General features: G+C 37.8%; 1 protein-coding gene across 4 annotated transcripts; it reads right to left on the bottom strand.

Moving 5' to 3' along the window:
• Positions 1-805: 805 nt before the first annotated feature.
• On the bottom strand, positions 806-18,264 carry SCML1 (Scm polycomb group protein like 1). Of its 4 annotated transcripts, none has more exons than XM_019755434.3 (8): positions 18,077-18,259; positions 14,002-14,146; positions 12,720-12,803; positions 12,149-12,226; positions 7,041-7,145; positions 6,109-6,634; positions 4,399-4,550; positions 806-2,919 (listed from the first exon to the last, which is right to left on the bottom strand). In XM_019755434.3, exons 2-8 carry the CDS (start codon positions 14,029-14,031, stop codon positions 2,785-2,787), a joined length of 1,110 nt encoding a protein of 369 aa, XP_019610993.2. In that variant the 5' UTR covers positions 14,032-14,146; positions 18,077-18,259; the 3' UTR covers positions 806-2,784. The 4 variants fall into 4 exon arrangements, with proteins under 4 accessions (XP_019610993.2, XP_088650838.1, XP_074179352.1 ...); XM_088794712.1 differs by having other exon boundaries at positions 14,002-14,149; positions 18,085-18,259; XM_074323251.2 differs by having other exon boundaries at positions 18,099-18,259.
• Positions 18,265-19,070: the final 806 nt, after the last annotated feature.

Genomic DNA, 19,070 nt, shown 5'->3' with positions numbered 1-19,070 from the left:
GGTCAGAAATCACGCAGACGAAAGAAAGCAAATAATGTGCCTGAGTTGCAATTCTGTTGGCTAGAGTGTCCAAGGATGGACTGAGAGGCAAAACTAGAGGCAAGTTCACAGGAGGCTAACATGCTATTTATTCTCTGGACTTCAAATTGACCAACCTGACAGTGAACAAACACGTGGCTCTGAACGACCCAAGTGTGGCCAGCAAATGGACCTCATGCCAGTCACCTGAGTATCACCCCTGGAGCCTGTTAGGGCCCCGTCACCTCCAGGAATTACAGGACACACTGCTAAGAAGCAACAGCAGGAAGTTTCTGGGTTCCCAGGCACCGAGCAGCAGCTGCTGGGAGGATGGGATGAGGGGTCAGGTCCTGAAGGCGACTCAAGCACAACCCTGAGCTTCTAACCCTTTCCACCAAGTGAGCTGGGAGAGCTGAAGACAAGACGCTTTGACTGCTGGCCCCCGGGAGTAAAAGTAGCCACAATTGCCAGTCAGACACATGAACTCAGGCGGACGATATCTGGGGGCACTGCATTTTCTAGCATACTCGTTTCCTCAGTAACACTGCAAGTAAGGTTTTGAGCACAGATAAAGCTCACTGATTTAACTTCTGACTGTTCCCCTGGGGTCTCGTTTAAGGCCCCTTCAAGAGATCAGCCCTTTGCTCCTAGGAATCTGTTTACCAATAGAATGAAGTGTTAAAATTCAAGTATTTGGACATATAAAACCACAAACTTTTTAGAGTGTTTCTTTTTCAATAATGTGGTGAAGCAAACAAAATGAAACCTGAAGCTTTGACACCAACTGTTGCAGTTATTTAACTTTATTATATTTTAAAATCTGACAACCGTAAAACATAGTATTTATACAAACACCTGAGGACTGTTCAACCGGGCACAGCATCTTCACACAAACAATTTGAGAGAAGATTAAAAGTATAAATAAATAAATAAATAAATAAATAAATAAATAAATAAAGTGTAAATTAAAACCTTGCCTTATAACACAAAAGCAATAGCACAGGTAAAACCACTGTATAAATCACATATGCTCAGTAAACAGTTATATCTGTTTATAAAGGACACTTGGTTTTCTAAAAAGAAAATGTACATTCTGGCCCCTGGTGAACATTTTATTGGCATTTGGAACAAACAGCTAATACACTTAGCACCAGTTCTCATAACTTATAAACATTACAACAAATTTTATATAATATAAGAACATAATAAATAACAAAATAAAAATGAACATGTTTTGCGTGCAAGTTCTAATTTTTAAAATAAAGTCCCAAACAAATCAGAATGTACCTTTCAAAATTTAGTACGATAAATGGCTCAGAAAGCAAATTAACTAGAAACATTGCACAAGACAGAGAACTTCCCTGTGTGGAATCCCTGAAGAGTGAGCCAAAAGGTACTTAGTGATGTGCATATTTTTTACAGAATAAAAACATCTCACTATATATAGACTTAATCTTTACCTCTGTAGAAGTGCAAAGTGCCATTTTAAATTCAAAAAGAAAAGATTTACTTGTGTGTATGCTTCAGATATAGAATAAAACATGAAACAGTATCCATATGAGGAATACACACAGACAATAGAATACATATGTTTTTTAAAATTTGGACACAGGTATCTTCATAAATAGATGTGAGCTAGTTAAACATCCAAGCTTAGGCAAAATATTAAAAGATTTAGAATAATAGATATTTAATGGAAAAGAATATAATCAGACTCCACACCCATTCAACCCTTATAGTATATCTATTGCATAAAATGACCATTCTATCTATAATTTATCAAAACACTGGTAAGAACACTTTAAGTCTGTAAGCTTCCTTCTTTAAATAGTTACAAATACAACATACAAAGAAATAATAACAAAAAGAAAATAATTTATATGGCTATTCCCTTTCTGAAAAATGGTAGAACAATGTAGTAACAGATAAACACTTGTGTATCCATATGAGGAATACACACAGACAACAGAATACATATATTTTTTAAAAATTTGGACATAGATATCTTCATAAATAGATGTGAGCTAGTTAAACATCCGAGCTTAGGCAAAATATTAAAAGATTTAGAATAATAGATATTTAATGGAAAAGAATATAATCAGACTCCACACCCATTCAACCCTTATAGTATATCTATTGCATAAAATGACCATTCTATCTATAATTTATCAAAACACTGGTAAGAACACTTTAAGTCTGTAAGCTTCTTTCTTTAAATAGTTACAAATACAACATACAGAGAAATAATAACAAAAAGAAAATAATTTATATGGCTATTCCCTTTCTGAAAACTGGTAGAACAATATAGTAACAGATAAACACTTATCTGAAAAAGAGACAGCATCTGCAGTTGCATCTTGAAATTCTCTTCTAAGGAAAGCTTCTCACGGATTATTCATTAGACAATTTACCAATCCCTGATACTTTCCTCCTTGGATTTAGCTGTTTTGGTTTTTTATATAAACGTTAACTGAAATCAAAGGTGTTTTTCTGTTCCCTACATGAAGTATACTTGTCAACTGTATGATAAAATAACAAGATACAGATAACAAATGGCTAATGTGAATATGCTAATACTAACATGTTACATGGTTTCTAAAGAAGTAGACTGGACTGGACTGTAGTTCTGCAATTCTGGATACAACATATTTTTTGGAGGAACTTTCTACACAACAAAAACTTCTAAAGGAAGAAAAATTATTTTACACCAAGATGGCATTGGTCTTCCTAGAATTAAGTCCAATCCAAATCTACACAACTTCTTTTTCAATAGTTAAAGTATTTTCCTCCTTTAAGCTTTTCGATGTAGTGGCACAATTTCACAGCTGTCCCTAGCTTAAGCCCCCAGTACTTCATCATCATGTCACTATTGAGTAGTAGCAGAGCTTTCCCATCAATGTCCTACAGAGAGAAGGAAATTACAACAATTAATAATGCTTTCGTATTTTATCAGAATGGTCATTTCTTTATATATAAGAACAGGTAAGACCAATTAAAGGGCAGCTCATTCCAGATGTATATTCTCTGAAAATGCATCTGCTTGATGAAAACTATTAAAGATACAATTTGTACAGTGAAACACCATTTGATCATTTGTAAATTTACTCCAAATTTTAAGGAAAAGGAAATTTAACCTAATATCTTAAAAGTGTCCTAAGTGTCTACCTAATTTTAAATACTATGTTGAATAAAATACTGCATACCTTGTTTCCCCGAAAATAAGATCTAGCCGGGTAACCAGCTCTAATGCGTCTTTTGGAGCAAAAATTAGAACAAGACCTGGTCTTATATAATATAATACAACGCAATATAAGACCAAGTCTTATATTAATTTTTGCTCCAAAAGACGCATTAGAGCTGATTGTCCGGCTAGGTCTTATTTTCAGGGAAACACGGTAGTTATGAGAAAAACAGTAAAAACTGTAAATGGTGGAAATGAATTTCAGATGGTCATTAACTTTCTTAGAAAGGCTGGGAATATGAGTATGTCAGCATCAATACAAACTGTATGTGCTATGCAGTGTTGTCTTGATGTTGAAAGTTAGTTGTCTGAAGCTAATTAGATGCTAAAACTAATTAATGATTTTCTTACAATCTTGTAAAGGGTGTATCAGATATGTCACCACTAATTTTATTTGTTAGGAAAAACTATAAAAATATGACTTGATAGATACAAGGCATCCTCCTTAAATTCTTTATTACATTAACTGACCAACTGATGCTGCTAAAGCATATTATTTGACTCTCACGAGATATGATTTAAAAATAAAACTACAGAATCCTGTATCACCATCTGAAAAGACCTGAAATCCCGTGCAGTACTGCCTTTGTCAGGCACCTTCTATACTTTTTCTGCTAAGTAAAACTAGAAGTCAAAGAAATTAGAATTCATAAAAACTTAGTCCATGACATCACTTTGTAAATAGCGTGAGGGTATCGGCATCCCAAATTGTCAATAATCACAGAGGGTTGACAGAACTGAGCCAAATGGAATCAGTTGCTGAAGAAGGACACCCTGTCACAGCCTGTGGTCCGCCCCCTACTGACGGTCCTAGGGCAGAGCAGGGAGCAGGTGGGGAAGAGGATCCTTGTAGCTGTTCTTACAAAGGAGAAGACACCTAAGAATGACCATGCTGAATTATCTTCTCTTGAAAACTTGAAGACTTGTAGTATTTCAGGTACTCGGGGACTCATTAGCATAGATCCAGCCTCTACCACTTAAGGATCTAACTTGGGCAAAGTAACCTTTCTCACATATGGAAAAAAATCAGTCGATAGGGTTCCCCCACCATCCACACTCATCAGCATCCAAGTAAAGGGGCTGCACAGAGGTCATTCAAAGGCATTACGGCAGGAAAACCGGATGAAAAGATACTTTACATGTTGCCTGAAGAGGTCAGCGAGGTAGGTGAGCATATGAGGGTCCGTATATTGCAGAAACAGGATCACTTCGTCTATGGACCAGGCTGAAGGGTCACTAGGGCAACTTTGTTTTAGCATAGCCGGGTCAGTTCCAACTAGTGAAGTTGCAGCTTCAACGTGGTGGGGTGGGGGGGAAAAGACAAATTAAACTTGACCTGATCATTATCCTGAAAGAAGAGATGTTAAGTACGGAGAAATGGTTTCATTCCTGGAACCATCTGTTAAATATCCCGGCAAGGACCCAGGACTCCACGTGTAAAATCCAGTGAAAGCCTAGATAAAGACGACGTGAGGATGGCTACCCACGAGCATCCCATCTGATCTCCCCTGAACAACAAAAGAATCCTCAGAAGTTATCTTAAAGCTTCAAAGATCATAAAACACACTGAGCAATCCGAGGTCTCTTTGGCTACAGGCAAATATAGCAAAAGATCTGTTACTTGGGTTAAATTAGGTTAATCTACGCTAACCTATTGCTCTCTTTTTAAATATTTCAATGAATTTCTCTCTCTCCCCTTGATGTGTCTAGATCAGGTTTATTTTAGTAGCCAAATACAATGGAGGTGTCCCAAATTGAGTTTAACAACTGCTTACATTTCTTCACTTAAATCAATGAATTTCAGTAACTCCATTATTTTGAGAACCAAATTATTCTTTTACCGAATCGCTCCCATGTATTCAATATGGACATTTTTAGCATTACCTTACTCTTTAAATTCCTGTCTCTCAAGGCTTACACGTTTATCTGAATTTTGAAGAAAACAAGATTATTTCCTGCTTAGTTAGGTCAGAAGTAACTTTAACATTATATTCAATACCTCTTTCAAGTTCAATTGCATAGTAATAGATATTTTGGTTGAAGGTTTATATGTTGAAAAAAGAAATAGCTGAGACATGAAACAACCGTGTTTCCCCAAAAATAAGACCTAGCCAGACAATCAGCTCTAATGCGTGTTTTGGAGAAAAAATTATATAAGAGCCGGTATTATATTATATTAAGACCCGGTCTTATGTTATATAAGACCCATTCTTATTTTACTATAAGACTGATTAGAGTTGCTCCAAAAGACGCATTAGAGTTGATTGTCCGACTAGGTCTTATTTTCGGGGAAACACAGAATTTAAGTGCTCAGACCTCGAGAAGTTTTAGCTGTGCTGTTCACTAAGTTGTGCTAAAACTGCTGTGTCTGGACAAGTACTCATTTACTCAACCAGAGCACTCGACTCCCTTAAGTTAGTGTGTGATAACAGAAGTGAGTTTTATAATTCGCTAGGAAGATTTGTGTCTCTAACCAAGGACCGTCCACACAATTTTGATCTTTTTTGCATTTAAATTAGACACAGATGTATGTACCTTTTCTTACCTATTATCTGGGCTCTGGCTACTTTAGGGACATTTTGAGTATTTACCCAAGGAAAGGGCAAAGAAAAACAAAGGTTAAAAACTCACAGAGAGATCATTATGAGTATTAGTAGAGAAGAGGCATATTAGTTGGTTAGCAGTGTCTAGCACATAATAGACACTAACAATAAATGTTAGTCATCATTATGAATATCACTCAAACCAGCCCTCAGAATAGGAAACAAACAGCTTTGACTAGCTTGCACCAGGGACACTGAGCAATATAGGTTAAATAGTGCTATTTGTCATATGTGTTTCACACTCACTGAAGCCAGCCGGGATGCAGAGAGATGAGGTAGTACAGCTGAGGGTATGATTTTCCAGCAAAGGTGGGTAAGTTATCATCTCAGCGTTGTGCACTGCACTGGCACTGCCTTGGGCCATTATGGCTGTAGATACTGCTGTGGAAGTTTGGACAGATGAGAAGATACTATTGGTGACTTGAGGCTCTGTGCCGGGAAAGTCGGGACCAGAAGGGCAGCCTTCAGGTGGATTATCAGGAGAGTAATATGACGGATAGGGATGTGGGAAGATGGAGGACTGGTTTGATGGAGTAGGGCTGGGGCCTATATCCTGATTGTCGTAGATTGCTTCCGCTTTCGGGTCCGGGGAATTGTATGACTGGTAAGCATGGCTCTGGTAATCATTTTCTCGCCTTTCTACTGGTATAGTTGGACTATAACTTTCATGGCAAGTGTATGAAGAAGGAGACAATGCCCTCTTCTTTGATTTCTGCAATCTGATCTTTTTAGAAAGCAGGGAATAACTTTTGTGTGCATATCCAAGCAGCTTCTGAAATGACACAAACCCAGCATAATAAACCAACCGTGAGTGAGCAAAAAAGGAACAGTAAATACATTAATATTTATTTTCCATGCAACATTGCTTTCTATAACTAAAGATTAATGCTCTATTTTGATTATATGAGTTTTATTTCTCTTCAACCCTACATTTTAATTGCATTTTATACTTTATACACTGTTGTTACAAACATAAATAATAACCATTGTTGATACATTTGTCAAACTTAAACTTCACCCTTCTTCCCAAAGAGGTTTAGTTTCCCTTCTGCTGCTACCATAAATATAGATCAGCCTTGCAATCCCAGAGTTATTAGTTCTCTCTCACTTCTAACTGACAGATATCTTCAGAAACTAGAGGTTTATTATAGCTGTGAAAATATTTTTATAACACTTACACGATTTTGCGACATTGTTTTCACACGCATACGGTGAATTTTTGAAACCTTTCCAGTAATGACATCAAACTTCTTATCCAGGTTTTTAATAGCATCGTGGATGACCTATAATACAAATTAGCAGTTTCTACTTCAAAAGAACAGTGACATATAAGAAAATACTAATAAGCCAAATTTTAACTGCTAGGAACAAAGAAAACTTCTCAAGCTGTCAGAAATTTCTTGTTTCTCACTTGATACCTGGTTGTTGGTGACACAGAGCCCAGCTGGCTGACACAAGGAGCCCCAACCTCCTATGCAACTATTCCATGTCATTCAGGCATTTTAAGAAGCTTTAATTCTGGAAAAATAATGTACCATAATTCCTAAAACCCATCACATTTATGATGGTGTGGGAAAGATGTTAGGAAAATTTGCCTTCATTGGCTGTTATCTTTTGTCTGTCAGCTTTATGTTCCCTCACATGAGACTGCATATGAGGTGATGGTTAGCTTTTAGTCAGCTTTTAGTTCCCTCACATTAGAGACTGCCATGTGAGGAGCTGGTTAGCTTAGCCTTCATTGGCTGATGTTCTCTTCTGTCTCTTAGCTTTTTGTTCCCCCACAGGAGAGACTGCCTGTGGGGGTTCCCTCACATGAGAGACTGCATGTGAGGTACTGGTTAGTTTTTTGTTCCCTCACATGAAAGACTGCATATAAGGTGCTGGTTAGTTTTTAATTAGCTTTTTGCTCTTTTGTTCCATCACATGAGAGAATGCATGTGAAGTATTGGTTAGCTTAAAGAGAACATTCTCCCTCGTCTCATTACCAACAGGGGAGATATGAGATGATGTTGCTTTCTGTCTGTTTTGCCTGTATCAGTAGATGAGGTAGAAAAGTAAGTTATATCAGAATGACATGATAGGCACGTTGCCAGGCTTTGGAAGGCCTTGGGCTGATGGTCCTAGGTGAGAACAGTAGGTATTTACTGTTTGTCCAAATCAACTGGCCCTTCAGCCAGATAAGCAATATTTTTATCACAGTAACTGCCAAACCCTCCTGGAACTGGCCATTCCCTGAGGGGGAGGCAGGAACAAGGAGCTTGGCTCTAAGGTACATTGAAAAAATATGACAGACCTCAGTTGGCAGTGTAATTACGTCATTTGTGATTGGCGATTCTTCATCATTCTAACATTTTGGAAACTCATATACAACATGCAGCTTACAACACCAGGGGACTCCCTGACTTCCAGCTGCGGATCTGGTGAGGTTTGGCTGGTTCCCGACCTCTCCAGTGCTGTTCCCCATGGTTAGCCTTCTTAAAAACTTCTCAGCATTTTAGAAACTTGTATGCAGCTTGCAGCATCAGGAGACACCCTAACTTCCAGCAACAGCAACGGCAGCAGCATTCTTGAGAACGTGTTAGCATTTTGGAAACTTGTATGCAGCTTGCACCATCAGTAGACACCTCAATTTTTCAGCCGTGGACCTGGCAAGGTTTTGATTCCTAACCTTTCCACTGTTGTTTCCCCACAGTTTGGTGAGCTTTTAGCATCTACTGTAATAGTTGCCATCCTGTAAAATTTATTACTGCTTTTAGATACTCCTTATTGTTATTTGTTATTTAGCCAAGTGATTTTTAAATCAATAGTAAATGTATGATGTGATTTCTTGAACTTGTATATATGTATACTCTTTTAACATGACATTATCAATATAGTTTAGTCTTAACCGCCTTTACTTTCTGTCATTAGCACATTCTATTAATTGCCTTTGTCTTTTGCTATTACATATTGCTAAATAAATTGACTAGATATTGTTAAATAAATTAATTAGTCCCACTCTAGCATGTGCTCCTCTTTGTTTTCCTGGCTTGTCATTACAGATGGAGTCATTTTACATCAAGAAAGGTACTACTTAAGAAATTTTCAAATTTGCTAAAAGGCCAAAGAGCCTCTTTGCACATGATGACGGCATGAACGAATGGGCAATGAGTGTTCCACTGAAAGAACAGTGAGCCCAATGTAACAGATGTGACTGTTGGCTTCAAAGTATTTTAAAATCATGTAATCAACAATTAACTTCATAAAATCTTTGAGTACACGTCCCCTATATGCTAATCAGGTATGTGACTGATACAACCTGAGAATTCTTGAAATACCTAGAAATTTCTCCTGAACAAAAAATACTTAAATAAGAGGCCATAACCATTTCCTTGTTCATTCATTCCAATAAACATTTATGGAGGGGCTATCCTGTCAGAACTACTTTGCTAGATGCTGGAAATGTGGACATCAAGGGGAAAAAAAAACAAACAAACAGAGCCTATCCTAACAAACTCCCATTTTAGCTGGAGAGATAGACAAGTAAAGAGACGATTTCATCAGAAAGTGACCAGAAGCCTGGAGCAGTGGTTCTCAAAGTGTGGGCCATGGACCAGCAGCATCAACATGACCTACTAGCTTGTTGGAAATGCCAAATCTCCCACCGCAGACTTAATGAATTGGGAACTCCGAGAGTGGAGGCAGCGAGCTTCGTTTTTACAAGCCCTCCAGGTGATTCTGATGTACCATCAAGTGCGAGGCCCACTGGGCTACAGCACTGAGGTAAATAGTGCAGGCTCTAGGGGAACACACTTGGGCTCAAATACTACAGTCCTGCCACTTACTGACTCTGTGACCTTGGTCAAGTTACTTTACTTCTCTGTGCTTAAATTTCTTCATGGACAGAACCAAGATGAAAATCTCAGAGTTCTGAGGACTAAATGGGTGCTATATGAGGTTGAACAATTAAGTTTGTGAACTCATCCTAGAAAAAGTGCTACATACCTCATTGCTGAATGTCACTACAATCACCTTCGAAGTACTCCCCTTGGGAAGCTATGTACCTATGCCTGTGCCTAGTCCACCCTTCAAAGCAATTTTGGAACTCTTTTTCTGGAATGGCCATCAGAGCTGTCATCGTATTACCCTTGATGTCCTGAATGTCATCAAAATATCTTCCTTTCAATATTTCCTTTATCTTCAGGTCAAGAAAGAAGTCATTGGGGGCCAGGTCAGGTGAGTAGGGAGGGTGTTTCCAATAGTTATTTATTTACTGGCTAAAAACTCCCTCACAGACAGTGCCGTGTGAGCTGGTGCATTGTCGTGAGGCAAGAGCCATGAATTGTTGGCAAAAAGTTCACGCAGCCTTTTTAGCACTTCCAAATAGTAAACTTGGTTAACTGTTTGTCCAGCTGGTACAAATTCATAATGAATAATCCCTCTGATATCAAAAAAGGTTAGCAACATCGTTTTGACTCATTTGGACTGACGGAACTTTTTTGGTCGTGGAGAATTGGCTGACTTCCCTTGTGCACTTTGGCACTTTGTTTCAGGTTCGTATTGGTACACCCATGTTTCATCACCAGTGATAACATGACCCAATGTTGTCACCAGTGATAACACTGTCTTGCCTCTCCAAAAGGTCTTTGCAAACTTCGACTCTCCTTTCCTTTTGTTCACGGTGAGCTCCGTTGGGACCATTTTTGCACATACGTTTCTCATGCCAAGACTTTCAGTTAAGATTTTCCTATTTCTCTATCAATGTTTACTTGGTCTGCTATGTTTACTTGCTTTTCACAGTCAGCTGACAATTTTGATGCACAATTTGATGAATTTCTGCAATGTTTTTGTCAGTTTTGCTCGTTATTGGCCGCCCTGACCTTCTTCATCAGTGACGTGTTCTCTCCTCTCCGAAAAATGTTTAATTCATTTGTACACTGCCTTTTTCTTCATGGCATTATCCCCATACACTTGGACGAACATGTCCCTGATTTCGCTTCCTCTATTGCCAAGTTTAACGAGAAATTTTTTAAAGGACATTTTGAAAAATTTAGATAATTTATTGGTTTACTTATTTTACAAGGGAAAAAAAATTCAACACATCTATTATTTTTCTTCCTCACACTCATAATCTGTACACATGTATCCAGGCCATAATGAGAAGAAATAAAAGAAATCAAATTATCATTGATAGTTATATCAACTTAAGGCAGTTTGGCTTCTAAAAAGTGGCTCTTTTGTTTTTTCCTTTTTTTTAAAGTTGGTAAAAATTTTTAAATTTTATTAAATTTATTGAGGTAACATTAGTTAACAGCATTATATCAATTTCAAGTACAAGAAATTTAATGTTTGTTCATTACTCTAATTCAAGCTCATTCTTGCAATGGCGCACAAAAACACTCAGCAAGACACCACCACACGTCGACACGAACACAGCTGTGAGACACTGATATACCAAGGTTATGAAACCTTACCGTGCTGTTTGTACAGTGCTGCCAATGTAAGCTTACGGTGGCAAGTTCATGAACTTAACTGTCACACCTTGTATGTAAGGCAGGCCAAGGATAGCCCTGTTCAAAGTCAGAACTTCGTCCCTCCCCCCCCATGGCCCACCCTCTGTACATCCTTCCCCAGAAGACTTAGTATCTTCCCTTTAAGCATTCCACTTCTGCTCTCAGTGATAACAATGATAAGGACTTGCATAAATATTCTTTACTTTTCAAAGTATGCTAGCTCATTTTACTCAAGACACTTGATACATTCAGAAACACTTTTTAAAAAATAAACTTTTATTACCTCTAGGGTATGTAGCTCACTAAATCTTTGATAATTACATACTTCTATCAATCTCTACCAACATGCTAATTTTTATAAGACTCCCTCAAAACTATGTAAGATTCACTCTTGTAAAAACAGTGGTAGGCTGCCATTTTGTTTCAATTGAGATCTCTTGAAATGCATTTAGGCACACACTAAATTTCATCCAAATCAGTCAATTTCCTTTAAAGATTTTGTAGGGAAAATGAATTCAATATTGTGCAATCTAGATGAAAGAGACATAACTACATTTGATCAGTTAAGAACTTTTAAAAATAAGCTATAAAATCTACATATTGCCACTGTAAAATTTTCACCTGGGGATGCTATTCAACTAGAAATTGTTAAAAATTATCACAGTGGGGTGATAATCATGAAAAATTTAATATAGCAAAATTTCAATTCATTGTATACTTCCTCTTTATATGAGATAAAGAGAATTTCAGTTTAGTATTTTAGAAAACTATATTTGAGAGAAGGAATTTTGTACCTGGCAATGATTCAGGACATCCTGAACTGTTTTTTGTTGCTCTTCGGGGCAGTATGCGTCAGACGCAACACTTGCCTGCTAAGATTTTAAAAGTAAAATAATTAACACTTTATTTCTGTAAGAGCCAAACTGAATATTAGGAGAAAAATAACACTTTATTTACTTAAATTGCTTTTATTTTTCAACGACTTTTCAAAGAGTTTCAGAAGTCTTAATCTAAAGCAGAGATGAAACAACAGTAAAATTCACATTACTACGAGAATGGAAATGATTAAGGCTAATTAAGAGAGAAAGTAAGGAAAGAATTTATTCTATCAGAAGGACCTATGTTTAGAGTTTTGTACTGAAAATAAGTAAGCACTGCTCTGAATTTCCTACTAGATAAAGAAAAGAGGGAAGTAAAATGGTTAAATGCTCATTGTGTAACGAAAGGAAGTGAACAAAGTCGGGAGAGAATAATATTTTCTTGAATGATTTAGAGACACTCTATAGTATGTGAAGAATTCAAATCTTTTTCTTTAAAATGTTTAAGTGTTACTATATTTGGCAAATGGCAATTAACATTACTTACATCATTGACACATGCAGTATTTGGTTCATAGGCATAAAGAACAGTGTTGTCACCATCATCACAAGTAGGTATTCGAGTTTTTATCTAAGGGAGAGTTATTAACAAATTAAAAGGAAAGACTAGAGAACTGAAAGATAGGTCTTCAAGTTCACTTACAAGAAGCTCCAAAAGCCTATTTGTGGTATCAAAGGACCTTTGTCCATTGTAAATACTATGACTACAAGAAAAGATGTCATTGCAGAACTGTTTTCTCATTAATCCAATTACAATTAAGACATAATTTCCACAGAGTTTAACCTCCTTTTGTAACTCAGGGTAGAAAGACTAGTTTTCTAGTACTCTGACACCAGAACAGAACTATTAAAGCAAGTATCTAACCACAAAGAACCATGTTATATGACTTTTGATTTTTAAATAATCCAACAGTGCCACTCTGTGGACGAAATAGGAAACACTTAAGTACCTATTTCTTCATAAATCTCTGAATCACCTTAAAACATTTTTTGGAGTGAGACAGGGTATAAATAAATAAAGAGTAAATAACCATTCAATTTCATTTAATAACTTTATTCTAAGAATTGTGAACTATAGAAATAATTTTAAAATAAACATATTTAGAAGCTATGTATATCTGTTTCAAAAGACATAACCAAAATAATATGGAATTGCTATCAGTTAGTACTTATAAAAATATGCCATCTTACCCTTATATAGTACCTTATGCTTTTCCAAGTGCTTTTACATAATTATGTCAGAAAAAAATGACTCTTGGTAGGCAGTTAACCTTATCATCAAAGATGAAAAACGTTAGGGCTGATAGAAGTTAAGAGAGTTGCCTGTACCGCTTAGGTGGCATTAATATCCATATCCTTATGTAAGTAAAGAAATGTGTTTTCCGTTAAGCCAAATTACATATAGTTTAATCATCTCTATCTTTATTCAACTTCAGGGATCAAGAAATATAGCAGAATGTGACAGAAATGTACAAGACCATAACCACTTTGAAAAACTGTTTGGCAGATTCTCATAAAGTTAAAATTACAAAGAACCCTGTGACCTAACAATTCAACTCCTGAGTATTTACCCAAAAGAAATGTTAGTATCTGTTCACAAAATATTTGTACATTGAACGTACATAGCAGCTTTACAGATCACTGTCAAAACTCATAAACTGTATACTTACGGTTTCTGAATTTCACTGTGTGAAATTAAATTCAATTTAGACAAGAAATATAGCACAATGAAAAGAACAACGGCAGATTTTCAATTTGAAAATACAAACCACTTCAGGGTCACTGGAGCAGCTAGACATCTTTGTGCAATAGGAGCAATTCCACTTCCTCTGAGTTGGTCCTTATTATTTTTATACTTGCTGGGCAGTTTATTTGTGAAACTGCTTCGTCACCTAGGAGGTAAAACTTCTATTCCTGAAAAGCCAATGCATAAAAAGTTACTTTACACACTACCTTAATAAACTTACTATGGTTATGTTCTCACAATGCCAACTCGAACTGGGAGTCCAGTTGAATTTTAGAGTGACAAAACAAGAAATTTTCCATTTGTGATTTAGAATAAAGCTTTAAAAATTGAAGGGCTTTTAAAATTGCCCATACCTAAGAATATGAATAAAGATCAAACACAACTCCAAATTGTGAAGTGAATGCTTCACAATTTAAAAGTTACAGAGTCAATGCTGGAAACAAGAGAACAGGATTCCTAACTGCTTTTGCTTCTATAAAGGAACCTCAGAAAGGCTTTTTTTACTTCGGGAGTCAGGAGTCTGTTCCAGCTTGGGCCCCTGCTAAGGTGTAGGCTGGGCAAACCACTCAAGACACCACAGCCTCATCTGCCAGGTGTAAACTGGTTGAGATTATCTCTACAGTCATTTCAGCTCTAAGATTATGATTGATTCTGCAGTTAAATTTTATATTAAACCTAAATAAATGTATGTGAAATATAAGCCAAAAAATCTTCTAGAATTATGTAAGTTATGGTTCTGAGTCATTTAACTCTGCAACTAGAAAAAGACACACAGTGCAATGCAATCATATTATATCTTGTAGTAGAGATTTGAACCCTGACATAGTACTGGAAAGGGTGCATTAATGACAGTGCTAATTCCCTTTATCCATCCTGAGCCAGGGCTGTCACAACAGTCTGAATAAACGGAAAATAAACTCTCAAGTTAGATAAATGCAGGCTAATACTGTGGGAAAACTTCAAGTTAAAATACCTCCAATTTAAGCTGTAATTCAACGAGATTTTACTTTTTTAAACTATATGTATTTTTTTCTAATGATAAGACTAATACAAGCTATGAACAATTAAACTGTGGTGTTTTCGTACAAAGTAAGACTACACAGCAATAAGAATAAACCAACTACTGCTACACAAGAGGGTGAATCTCATCACGGTAACGTTGAGTAAAAGCCAGACATAAAAGAGAATATAGTGTATGATTCAACTGATCTAAAACTCAAAAACAGGCAAAAGTAATTGATGGTGGGAGAAGTCTTTCCAAAGCAATACCTTTAGATACAACGCAGTCACTTTAACAACTTCTTAGTTTCCTACCATGCAGACAGACCATGATTCATTTTAATCAGTCCCAATTCACAGATATTCAAGTCACTTCTAAAGTTTTGCTCTTACAAAGAACACTGCAGAGCAATCTTGTACCTCTACTTGAACTCTCACAGAATGAGAATAGTGAATTAAAGTTTCCCAACTCTAACAGTACTTCTTATACTCTCACTGTATTTCTAACAATTTTGTTTTATTGATTTATATATATATATATATTTTTTTTTCATTAAATATAGTTTCACTATAGAAAATTTGGAATATACCACAAGGTACAGATACTACTAAGAGATTTTACTGCTTACTCTGGCAGACAATATTCTAAGTACTTGATGTGTGTTAACTCATTTAGTATTCCTGACAAATCCACAGGGCAGGCTCTATTATTATCCGTATTTCCCGTAAGAGAAATCTGAGGCAAAGAAAGTTTAAATCATTTACCCAGGCCTCATAGTTAGTTAGGTTGTACAGTTTGGCTCCAAACTCTATGTGCCTTACTTCATTATTAAAATCACATGGAATCCCTTCTATAACAATAACAAAACAAAATCCAAACTTCTATTAAGGCCCACAAGGTCCTTACACAGTTAGGAGCCTCCTCACCTCTGAGGTCACGTCTTACCACTTGTCCCCTTGCTCTAAGCCTAAAATATTGACTACCTGGCCTTTTATAGACTAAGTTTGCCAATCGCTGTTAGACTCTTACAATCAGACAATTCCCTACTGGGTTAATTACAATGCTGCTAAAACTTGGCTGTAGCTAGACACAGAAGCAGCAAGCATTGAGTCTACCATGGGACTCTCAACATTTCTACTGTATGAGAGGCAACTTTAAATGCCATTAAGACCTTAGGCTTGGGGCCAGAATAGCTGGGTTTGGGTCCCAGCTCCTCAACTTACTAGCTGTGTGACTTTGGACAACTTACTTAACTTCACTGTCCTTTAAAGAAATCTGTAAAATGGGGATAATAGTACCAACTTCTTAGAGTTATAAGGATTACGTGAATTAATAATATATGTCAAGTGCTGAGAACAATGACTGGCATAGCAAGGGCACTCAGTGTTGGCTATTATTTTAGTACAACATCCTCCCAATAGAACCATTCATCATGGAGCACTTGTACAACAAAACCTCAGGGTCATATCATGTAATTTTCATTCACTTGCACCTGTACATTGCATATACAGCAACTATTTCTTGTAAGTCAATTTGAAGTATTGGGGCATAGCGCAAAAAACTGAGCTTGAATAACTGAATCCAAGGCCAAATTGCAAAATTTGCTATTTTGCTTTAGGCAGATATTTAATCTCTCTGTGCCTCAATTTCTTAACCCATAAAGTTGAAACAATATCTACTTTACAACCTGTGAAGACCAACTGACACAGTTAAGCACTCAACATTGTATCTAGTTGGTAGCAGGCACAGCATAAATTTTATTTGCCTTTCACTTCTTCCCACAAGGTAAAGTTTCTGCAACATTTTCTTAGAGTACAACCATGACTAGATTATGCAAAATTAATATAAATCATTAAGTTCAAAATCCTGCAAAATTAGTTTACTTAATACGAAGCTCACTCATATTTTACCACAGAAAATCTAAACTCTTGATAACATAAGAACAAAACGCCATCTGACTTTTTAAGACATTTTTTAGACATTTAAGACATCTCAAAAACATTTTTCAAGTCATTTGAAGAGTCTGCTCCCAAGGTACAAGGCATTCATTTGCCATCAACCTATCACAACGGCGAGGGATGAAAACGGCGGCGTTTCCATCCGAAAACAAACTACAAGGAATACACAGCAAAACAGGGCACATTACAACAGCCAGATCACCGCAAAAAAAAAAAAAAAAAAAAAATTTTAAACAGTACTGTATGTCAATACACTGAACAACCTATTTCTAAAACTCCCATCCGGATTCTCAAAAGCAGCCCTTCTACTGTCCGTATCAAACTTCAGGGACTACAAAATGTGCCAAATGGGGGATAACGCCGCCCAAACTATATCCCATCTCCCAGCACTGAATCGAGCCCATGCCCTTCTTTATAAAACATCGTACAGAGAAGTTGCTTGTAAAAATCACAATTTGGAAACATTAAACCAGTTTATAATCCTAGAGCAGTCCGAATTCGGGGAGAACTGGGTTGGGGAGGGAGGGAAACGATCCCCAACAGACGAAGTAATCAAACGATCGTGCTCAACCTACATCTTTATTTTCTTTCTCCTCATTTACGTATTTATAGTAAAACAGCGAGGCTGCACTATTCGTCTTTGATCAAACGCGGTTATCATCAAAGCCTCAAAATCAGTGTCTCAATATCAAAAGATGTTACAATACATCAACTCGCTAGTTTACCAATTATTTAAACTCAAAATTATACATAGTCTGAGAGTTTTGGTCGTTCCTCGACCCCCACCCACCACAGCCAAGGAAGAGAAAGGATGAAAAAAGATCAACTCGTCCCCAAATGTCGCAACAAGTACTCAACAAGTGGCCAAATCTCAAAAGCTCACATGCGCTGTCATCCCGGGAGAGGCGGTGAAAACCGGTGGAAACCACTGGAAACCACCCCGAACCATCCCACCGCAGGGATACAGAAATTTAAGTATTAATTTGTTCTTCCAGAAAAGCAAATTGTTTCTTTTTCCTCAGGGCAAATTCTCGTCCCCCCCGCCCCGGACTTCCCCAGCCGTTAAAGCCAAATCGCTCCTCAATTGCTTCTCGCCCACATTCAAAACCATAAAGTTCAAGGTGAGGAACAAATGAAACCTTTCCTGGCTAGCGATCTTACTACATCGGCCTCCGGAGGACGCGCGAACCGGCTAACGATGGCTCGGCTACCTGAGCCGCGACCGTTAAAACCGTTAGGACAGCTCGAGCTTTTAACGGTCTTCGCACCGGAAGTCGAGCAGGCCACGTGACGCGCAGGCCGCGAGCCCCATGCAAGCTCGTGCCCCAACGCACGTACCAAGGACCAGCCGCAGTGCGCACGTTCCTAAGCGAGTGGCGGTTACCCGCCAATCCCGAGGGCGCATGCGCAGTCCTCGCGGACTGGAACCTCGCTAGGGAAACCGAGGGGAGGGGCTTTGCTTCCCAGTGCGCAGCAGCAGTGCGGGCCTGCCAGGTATTCGTTTGCAGAGGCAGGTGGGATTGGAACCCAGCACAAAACTGCAGGCGTGAGCCTCCAGTGCTAAAAGGGGTTTCTGCGGCTTCGCAGAAGCACCAGGTCGTGCGACAGTTTTCGCGGAGGTGAGGGTTCCTGGAGGCGATTCGCAAGAGTGTGGCGATTAGGCTCCAGGCCTCCCCACGGTCACTGACTGGTTATTTGAAGCTTTTAAAAAAAAGTGTAATTCCTCTCCTCCTCCTTCTAATGACACACCACGGACATTGACTGAATCCTAGATGTACGCGTCAGTGTTGGAATTTGAAGGGGCAGAGGGGTGGGGCCTTAGCAATCGACCTTGGCAATCTTAGTTTGGTACAAACAGGCGGAAAGTTATTTTAAAAAGTTGTTACCTCAGGGTGGAGAGAGATCCTGGAGCCAGATTTACTGGGTTTGAACCCCAGCCCCAACACTCAGTTGCCCTATGGCTTTGGGCAAGTCAAATAGCGTCTCTGTGCTTCAGTTTCCCTATCCGTAAAATGGGCACAACGTGGGGAGTTAGAGTAAGCAAAGCACTTGATACGAACAGTATCTGGCACATTAATTTGCTATGTATTATAATAAAGAGTACACGATATTATTTAGTAGCATCTTGTCTTA

Source organism: Rhinolophus sinicus, chromosome 18 (genome assembly GCF_057876585.1).
Source record: "Rhinolophus sinicus isolate RSI-liver-muscle chromosome 18, RSI-T2T, whole genome shotgun sequence".
Classification (NCBI taxonomy): domain Eukaryota; kingdom Metazoa; phylum Chordata; class Mammalia; order Chiroptera; family Rhinolophidae; genus Rhinolophus; species Rhinolophus sinicus.
The sequence above is the reverse complement of the archived record's forward strand: the minus strand, read 5'-3'. Positions and strand labels throughout refer to the sequence as shown.